Below are 9,816 nucleotides of genomic sequence, written 5' to 3' on the forward strand. Positions count from 1 at the left end.
GTATACCTATTTCGTATGTCCTTTTTCGGGAAGCTTTGTACCGAGCATCCAACAGCGCCCCTTTCTATAATTTCTCATTCTAGTTATAATTGCAGTGGAGGTGCATTAGTCCACTGGTCCAGAAGGCTCCGGCACCGCTCGGTCAAATACTTTCCATGACCACATTTAGTTTTTGGTTAGCCACATACAACCATACTTGCTGTGCTCTCATCGAAATCGTGCAGCGTTAGTCTGATCGCGTGAATTTCCTCATCCCCACTTTAAACAATTTGTCCTTCTAATTCTACCTACAAAACCTAACTTATAAAACAAAACCTTTGGCAAATAGCTATAAATTATGCTTTGCTTCATCCAAATGCCTTAAGTGATTTGGCCCGTGTGGGTATTAGAAGAGTTGGGGGTGGCGGCTGCTCACAAGCACACGCCTGCTACCCAATCGGCCACAAATGTGTACGTGTGCAACTCAATAAACACTTTTGCACGCGTGCAGGTTTTCACAGTTCGAGGGTTTTTTGTGGCTTCATGTCTACTACACACACAAATTCACATACACACATGCATGTGCCCACATGCACGCCAATCTACACCCCGTGCCACAAATATAAGCGCACCGCATATGGACAATTATGTAATGTTTATTCTCTTGTTATTTAGCTTTAGATATTTTATATAAAAAAATATTCTTGAACAAAAACCGCATGAATCCAAGTTTGAAATTTGTGCAATACTTAAAAAAAAATCAAAAAACTTTCGTAAAATTTGCGAGCTTTTTAAATAGATTTCTTATGCCGAATTTCCATATTAAATAAGACAAATTTTAATGACAAAGTTGGGCATTAAAATTTTTTTATTAAATTTGTCTCCACATGGTATTTTTTATATGGCCCACATTTTTCGTTATTTCAATTTGAGTATTCAGATTTAGCCCATTAAACGCTTATTTGAGGTAGCGCTGACCGTAAATTTTTGGCATTTTTTTTTTTTTGCTGACGGTGTTGTGAATTTTCCTCCGATGATTTCTTTTCATATGAAAGAAAATGAGCCACACCATCAACAAAATAAATTCATCACTTGCTAAAACTTGTCAATATGTGGTGCGCTTATAATTATGATACGCAGTGTACTTAAATAAATATGTTTGTATTTGAGTCTCAATCGATGCAGCACATAATATTGATGTTATGAACTCGCTACAATAATAGCTACCATAATAATAACAACAACAACAGCAACAAAAACAACACAAATATGTTTCAACACAATCGCTTACCATTTGCTAATATTCTTGCGTGTTTGGCAAGTTTTTTTTTTTTTGTTGCCGCCCACACACGCCCAAATAAGTATATTGCTGATATTGATGATGTTGTTCCATATAAAAGTGATTCACTCAATGCCACAATTGTTTTCTTATAATATAATAAAACCTTCGTAGTACGTGAGTTAGTTAGTGGCAGCAACGGCTTTGGGAGCCTGCAGAAATAAATGACTAGCCGATTTTCTAGCTCAGATTTTCTGGCAGATTCTTTGTCTATTATGCCATAGCCACAGAATGTGTTCCCAATATTTCGTTAATTGAACCACAAAAAAAAAGTGGTTGGATTGAAATTTTCCGACGACCACAGAAGTCGCCGTTGAAGTAATCCACATGCGATTTGGCCTTTAGTAATCTCAACGATAGCTAGATCTGTGTTTTATTTTCCTGTTGTATATGGGTCCGTGAGTTTGGCTATCGATTTTTGGAATTGTTGTGCTTAACAGGAAACCTAAGGAAATCTATCGATCGGCTTGATAGGGGCACTCAGAACTGCACCAGCTTCAGCGCTTTATATCTTGCTGCATCTCTTGCCGGCGGACATATCGGCCAGGAATATAGTGTAATGAATATAGGGTCAGTTTGCGTCCAGGTCTTACGGGCAACGAAGAGGCCCAAAGGCTTGTCCAAAGAGGCCGATTTGTGCGAAAACCTACTGATAGAGGAAGTACCAATTTACCTACAATTTTACCATGATCCGATAGGCACAGTGGACGTGAAACAAAACGCAAGACTGGAAGATGTCCAGTAATATGTGCAGAGCGTATGGCATTAAACTCAAGAAGTTTCTCCTTTCCCTCATAAGGGAGGACGCTAAGCTGCTGGTAGGTGTTCTAAAGGGACATTTCCTGCTGTCACCGCACGCATTTAAACTGGCTCTGACCAATGATAACATCTGTAGAAGATGCATAACGAAAGAGGACTGAGCAAGCAGACTGCGTGTTTGTCTGCTGGGAGCAGGTTTTCCAACTAATCCGAAAGCCACCGCCAAGGTAGGATATAACAAGATCTTCCAGTTTGCCAAGAAGACTGCGATGTTCTTCAAGATTGCTCATGGTGCGCAGTGATTAGCTGTCCAACGCTGTCTGGTAACGCTATGGACCTCAACGGTTTCTGCAAAGTCACGCAGTGAATAGTCAGCTTACCTAACCTTACCTAACCTAACCCAGACTTGAATCATTTCTTACTTAATTACTTTTTCAGTCGACAGCTTTTATTCTTCTAAATTCAAAGTGCCAAAATTATAAGTCACATACTTCTTTATCAATATTACCCACTTTGCCATATTTTGTGGATGTATCTACTTCTAGTTGTATTCTACTCCTAATGTGATTTAAATCTACATTAGTATTTCTTGCCGAATAAATAATTACTACATTCCTACTATATTTTTTTCATTTTGTTCATAATTTCTACTATGTACTTATTTCTACGAAAGCTGTAGATTTTTGTCTTCTCCTTCGCCCATCTTTCTCAGCCTCATCACTAATTCTCTCCTTTGTCTCAGTCACTCGTTCAGTTTAACGGTAGGCGTAAATAACAGTAAAGTAAGAACCCGCGCCTCTTAGAATCTGAAACAGTCGATTTTCAAAATTATTTTTAGTACAAAGAATCTTCGCTCAGCCCGCCCAATTTCAACTCACCGACACCACCACCTCATAGTTAACATAGAAGAAGGCGAGACCACTCAATCGAAATGGATTGCTATTCAAATGTATTGCCAGTGCCATAAGCTTCATTAACTTTGCATTTTCGACAGCGTCCGTGGAGTGCAGTATGACATCCTCCCAACCGCAAGAGTAATAAGATGTGCTCAGCTCATTTGTCTAAGTATAGCGAAAGTAATGATTAAGTTGAAAAATTAGAAGAGAAAATTACACAAAGATCTCAAATTAAGCTTAGAGTACTACATATACCTACCGTCGTAGACAGCGTTGTGCCCAAACGCCCAAAGATTAGCAATTCGATCACCTTGCCAATTATCCAGGTAACAAACCTGATATTATCCGTCGACAATCCAATCTAAAAATGCGAATAACTCACAACTCCAACTCACACTCAGCCCTTGAACACTCACCGTTGCTGTCAGAAAGCCCAATACGCACAACAGCGTTGCGCTCAAAGCCATCATTACAAAAACACGAAAGGAGTATTGCTCCTGCAGCGACTCGGCGAATTTATTCAATTCCACATTCCGGCGTACGACGTCAATTAACCCATAGCGAAAACGGCTGGTCACCGAAACATTGTCCCCCTCTCCCTTGTGCATGGCGTGCCACTCTATAGCATTTTGAGCAATTTTGCGCAAATCCCGCAACAACAATGTATAACGTGCATTCAAATGTAAAATCTGCATGGCCAGCATATTGGCCTCGGCTATCAAAGGTCCTACAACCGCAAAGCCAGTCCACAATGCCATGGCGAGAAATAAAAGATAGCCCGCAAAGGTAGCTTTATAATCATATTTATAAATGACCGGAAAGGGTAGCAAGCGTTGTTGATGTATCAAACCCATAATTGGTACATAAAAGTAGGTCACAAGTGTGATAATGTATGTCGATGTGGAATATTTTGTAGGTAGCTGCTGGCGGCGTATCTGCTCAAAGAGTTCGGGGTTCCAAGAACTGCATAGAAATCGTGGTATTAGAAGAAATTGTATTAGTGCTACAGCGCATTTTTCTTTCAAAGAGTTTAACGTGTATATATGTATATTACCGTTCAATGTAGATCTTCTTGTAGAATTCTTCTAGATGCACTCTAAAGCTGGCACGCTTGTAAATTATGTTATAGGCGCGTAACATCATTTCGAAAAGTATTAAAAATGGTGCCAATATAGCACATACAAAACTGATATCATCGAGGCTTGCACACATGAGTTGCATTTCACCAAACAGCACCGAACACTCGGATATAAATTGGCACATTATCATAACTGCATCTACGATATAACGCCATTTCGAAATGTTTATGGCTGGTGGCCAGCAACACGCACCCATATAGCCATATAGTTGCCAATCAATGGGAGGATATTGGCCATTTGGCAGTAAAGGCCGATGGTAGCTTGAGGGTAAGTAGCGCATAGTGGCCGATTTGATAACTGGGTTACCGAGGTGATAATATTTGGTGAATTCACTTTAACACTGCATTGATGGAGTTTTTGGTTTATAAATAAAAAGAAGGTGTATTGTTTCAACCATACTACGAAATTATCGGATTCTATCCATATCGCCTAGTACCAAACACCTAAACAAATCTAGCGGCTAGACGTCGAGCCCTTGATTAAAAAAGCTTAAATTCCGCAACAGGTTTGCATTTTTATTTCTGCTTTATGTAAATTTCTTTCTACAGTTATTTTTTAACAACTTAAGTAAAGTTCTCATCCGCCAGGTGTTACAATACTTATATCACAAAATTACAAACGTGCTGTATTGACCAATTATTGTAAGTGAGTTTCTTTTCATCGGCGATATTTTACCTAACCTACAATTTTTTTTTTATTGAAACCCGTAAGTTAACTGTCAAATAAGTGGCCTAAGAAGAGCAGAACATGAGTGAAAAAATGGAGTAGATTTGAAGTGAAGCGAAGTAGAGGAGTAGATTTCAAAATCCGGAGTAAATCTACTCTGATCGAAGTAAATTCCGAACACTGGCCGTGAATGTATTTTTCACAATGTTAACCGAATGGCCCACAAATGGAGGAAAAAATCAAAAGTTTTCGACTGGGGTTCGGAAGGAAACAGGGATGCAAATTCGCAGGGTGCACTTGATGATTAATTTTTTTTTTTGTTATTCGAAAATGTTTTCTGATCATGCATTTCCGAACGTTCTTTTTTGCAGTTCTTCGAGAAAAAAAAAATTTAAACAAAAACAGATGAGAAATTTAAGTGCCAATGCATACGTTTCCGATCAAATATTTCAACTGTATTTGAATGCCTAATGTAGGCTATTTAAATGAAGAAAATGTGAATCTGAGTTTGAATACGAATTCAAAATTGAATTCAAAATTAACTTAAATGCCATTTTATTTTCTGATCTGAAATTGGCCCTAAATCAATTTATCAAATAAGCTTCTTTAAAACGTGGCTTCAGATCAAGGGTATCGGAACACTAGAAATAAATATTATAGACCTACGTATATTAAAATCTTCCAACAAAAAAAAAAATTAAAATTAAAAAAAAAAAATTGGCGCTTACACGTTTGCCAAATATATGGCCGAGCTTCTCCTCCAACGCAAATGAAAGGACCTCAAATTGACGCTGCCTCCGAATGGAAAATATAGTTTTGTGAGAATATTTTTTGTGGCTTAAATATACTCGGAGATCTGCCAAAGGGCGAAGACTTTTTCTCTAACTCGTCTACAATGGCCGTAATTCAACAAGTCATAGATAAATGGGAAAGCAGAATATTTCTGCCCAAAAGTTTGGCTAGGAAAAAACTTGTACACTCTAGTCCTCACTAAAAAGGCAAATCAACTGGAGTAGTAGTCCTGGATATAGAAAGTTCATTGGGTTCAGCGGATGCTGGGATCTATAAAAATAGCATAGCCTACAACCATCGCAGGACAAATCTTGCTATTTTTCAAAAAGCCAGCTAGCACAAAAAAAGTGTTCTAAAATCCGACATTGTTACATTAAGCCCTGTAATATATGCAGTGCCAGAAGTAGGTAAGAAACTTAGATCTTCGGTATCGCGTTCTTCTGTTCTAGGTGCCGGTCACCGCAACATCCATGGCAACGAAATGGCAGATGAGCTAACACGAAACTTCTTAAGTCTAGATCTCCTAAAAACTGAAAAAATCAATCAATCAATCAACGTTTTCTTATGCTATATACCAAACCAAGCTTTCCACATAAGAATTTCACTTGCGTAATATTTTCTCAGGGCTGCCAGGTAGTCTACCCCTTTTCGATCTATTCAAAATATTACATTCTTCAAATTATATTTCTTCAGCAAAAAGCATTTAATAGCTCTCTATCTAAACGCACAAAGCAACTCAATCTGTAGCTTTTATCTAATAATTATTCTTCCGTTAGTCGCTTACTCTACCGTAGCCTTTATCCACTTGTTGTCTGAACCTTTCACAAAGTTTTCGCACTTTCACCGGAAAATCATCAATCAGTGCGCTTTTATACGCCATTTTATCTGTTGGCTAGGAGCTTTCGCACATGTGCCTACGTACAAACATACCTTCCTATTTACATACATATATCTGCACATGCTTAAACTTTAAGCAAATCATTGTCTTTCAAGCTGCATTTATGCATGAGCATTTTCTCGTATTGTTTACACAGATCGGTAAACTTGACCAAAATATAATTAAAACTTTTACCAAACAACTTAATTGGCTTGTTCGGGTATGCGAATTGTACATGTGCACATCGAAAATTTATCCAAACAAATTTCTTAATAGTTTTAGAAAGAAACTGATGAACGTGTTTAAATTGAAAGACATTCAGGCCAAGCTTCTTGCGCCGAACAAAATCTGAAGAAAAAACTTGCTATGAAAACGTAAATGAAATTTTTTTTAATTTTCCCTTTGTTGCAGAAATGCTCCTCCAGCAATTGGATGTATTTCCCTAACAAAAAGAAAAATTTGGGAAACAAATTTCTCGTCTCTTTGAGTAGGCATCGAACCAGGGATCTACATACACTCAACATGCCAAGCACAAACACACTCGTGCGTGGCGACCGCCATAAACTTCTCGTACACCAACACCATTATTATTAGCTCGTCCGAATGGTAGCAATTGCGTCAATTCCTCAATCAGTTTACCCTTTTGACCTGCCAACGATTGACATTCACTCTACCACTGATGTTTCAATTTAGTTAGTAAATGCATAGTTGAAGGTTGTATAGTTGAGCGGCTCATCTAGGCATGGAACACTAAGTGAGAAACACCAATGGATTCGGTGAAATCGATTGGTCATTGATTGATGATGGAAATATTAGTTAAGAAGGAATGTGTGTGATACAGACACTTTAAATATGAGCTCCGTTTATTTGAGGCAATGGTTATTATGACCGGTTATATTTGGGAAAAATTTAAACATGCAAAAATAAGAAAATTTAATGACATTGTATACGCTGGGTCGCTAAGTTGGCCAAACGGTAATTAAAGCTTTGCTTTTGCAAACAGCTTAATTCGCCTATCCGAGTGTGTGAAACGTAAATATGCTCATCAAAAAGTTTTGCACGTCATTCTTACCCACCATTTCAATTGTAATTGCATTGCTCATCCCTCACTTGATTCACTGCCTTCAGCTCACTGCAACTCAGAAGTTGACATTTCCACACACAATGACATACATATCAATTTTGTAAACATGTAGCCGGTAAACCTTTATATTCGATGAGGCGCTACAGCAGAAGCGAATCGGTGGATAAAATTGATTGACCATTGATTGATGTTTTAACTACTCATTTAGGGCAATACTGTGGATGAGAGTGACAAAGGGTAGCTCAAATAGGGAAGGCTCAAACGAGACTGTATGAACTGATGCGAATAGATGGAAGGTGCAAATGTTAGTAAGATCATTAATTTTGAGAAATATTTTCTGCGTGTACTATGTACGTTGGTTAACAGAGATTGACTTCCAGCTTGCAAGGCAATTCTGGCTAAGATAGTTGGAAGGTTTTTGTAAGACAATTTAAAGACGGTAGGCAAGATAGTTTGAAAGATTTGGTTTATTCTAGCAAAAAGGTCTTGCAAACAAAAGCTCCCTTGCCAACTTTCATGGTGAAAAGAAAACACTTTGGCCCTTATCTAAAATTATGTGCGACCTTTGCCCCTTTTCAGAGATTATTTTAGGAAATGTTAACTGAACGATGCTATTAAGAACACATCACTTCTCTAAAACTCTTGAAGGAAATGCAACCAGTGGCGAACTGTTCCACTTTTTCTGGCAAGAAATATCGTTGCGAATATTGGATCTTCGCGTAGCGAACTTTTTTATTTTATTTTATTTATTTTTTTTAATGAGGCCGTTCACTGTTTGATGCGAAAATGCGAAAGCCAAAAATTGGATACCTAGACACCACACTACACATAGGCTGCACCAAAGGAACTACATATTCACGCCATTCAAGCAATCTATTTATGTATTCATACTCTCACCTCCACTCATAAACTGCAATTTAACTAAGCAAAATTCCCACAGAGTACAACAAATGTTCGCATTTAAATGCACCACAACTTAAGTAATACTCGCAGGATATATAACTATTCACTATATAGCGATTTATGACCGCATTTCTGTACATACGCATGTGTATTTATACTCGTATGTACATCATATGCATGCATGTATGTATGTATGTACTTACAACCTCAAATATGCTTTCATTTGACTGAATTTTGTGCATCAATTAGCTGGGCGAATATTTTGCCATAATTTTGGTTGAGAATATCCGATTTTAATTATACAGCCAAATTAATGCTTGCTGTCAATATTGAATTACGGCCAATGAATACGGAATGCCAATGTGACGCACACACAAACTGATTTCATATATTGCACATATATAGTATTATGTATATGGGTTCGTGCTTTCATCACCCATTGACCAAAAGTTTTCGAAAATGAAAAGAATAGTAACTATTTTAGATTAGTTATCTTCAAAATCCTCAGCATGATTCTAGGCAGTTTTCTACTCATTAGTTGAAGTCAAAATCCCGATCAACCTCTACACTTAACCCTCTCCGACTAGCGTGACTAAAATTTCAAGCATTTTTTTGTGTTTTGTGAGCGTCAGAAGTTCACCTTTACCGTCCCTGAGCTCGCTGAGTTTACATGAGACCTAGTGTAGTCCACGTGTGGTCAAAGCTCATCCTGCTATTTTCTTCCTCGATAACACCGCATTGCCCTTTGTCCAGCCAACTCATCCTTCAACGAGTTTCTTGCAATAGCGCTGCTGTTTAGTACCCAGTTGAAGCCTATTGAGGATATATATACATACTTTGTAGCAGTCAGTTGTTTGCTCTTAAACTTGTTTAAGACTGAGTTTTGTACTGCTTAAGCACAAGAACCTCCAAATAATGTGCGTTGAATTAAAAAGGAATCCGAATTATTGGCTTTAGATCGGCGACGGGCACGGCCTTGCCCGCGGGCAAAGCTCTTTTAAGTTCTCTATATATTTTATATAGGCGCGCACAGAGTAAAAGCTCTCGCTGCCCATCGCTGTTTTAGATTGTAAATCCGATTAAATTTACACTCTCGCCGACTAGATTGGGGAATATTAATATTTATATGAAGACCATAATTGGCACACTAGCACTCCAAAAGACTTAAGGAACAGCCTTTGTACCGCCAAATACTTAAATTTCTGCCTAATTACAACGCTTTTATCAACTTGCAATGTTGTGCGTCCAGAAACTTTCAATGTTGTGGATCCAGAAACTTTCAATGTTGTGTGTCCGACACCAAAGCAAAGCTTTGAAAAGTTCCTATAAAAAAGCATAGTGCATAGGGCGACAGCTGTAGTGAATAGGGCGAGGTAGATGAC

The 9,816-nt window shown here is 38.1% G+C and overlaps 1 protein-coding gene across 1 annotated transcript; it reads right to left on the reverse strand.

The window, feature by feature from the left end:
- Positions 1 to 2,832: 2,832 nt before the first annotated feature.
- Positions 2,833 to 4,407, reverse strand: LOC108378269 (Odorant receptor 74a). Its single transcript, XM_017634558.1, has 5 exons — positions 4,028 to 4,407; positions 3,390 to 3,936; positions 3,233 to 3,334; positions 2,956 to 3,138; positions 2,833 to 2,883 (listed from the first exon to the last, which is right to left on the reverse strand). Exons 1-5 carry the CDS (start codon positions 4,390 to 4,392, stop codon positions 2,833 to 2,835), a joined length of 1,248 nt encoding a protein of 415 aa, XP_017490047.1. The 5' UTR covers positions 4,393 to 4,407.
- Between the last annotated feature and the right edge of the window lie 5,409 nt (positions 4,408 to 9,816).

The sequence above is a fragment of the Rhagoletis zephyria genome, unplaced genomic scaffold (assembly GCF_001687245.7).
Source record: "Rhagoletis zephyria isolate East Lansing unplaced genomic scaffold, Rhagoletis_zephyria_1.1 Rzeph_scaffold_13707, whole genome shotgun sequence".
NCBI lineage: Eukaryota > Metazoa > Arthropoda > Insecta > Diptera > Tephritidae > Rhagoletis > Rhagoletis zephyria.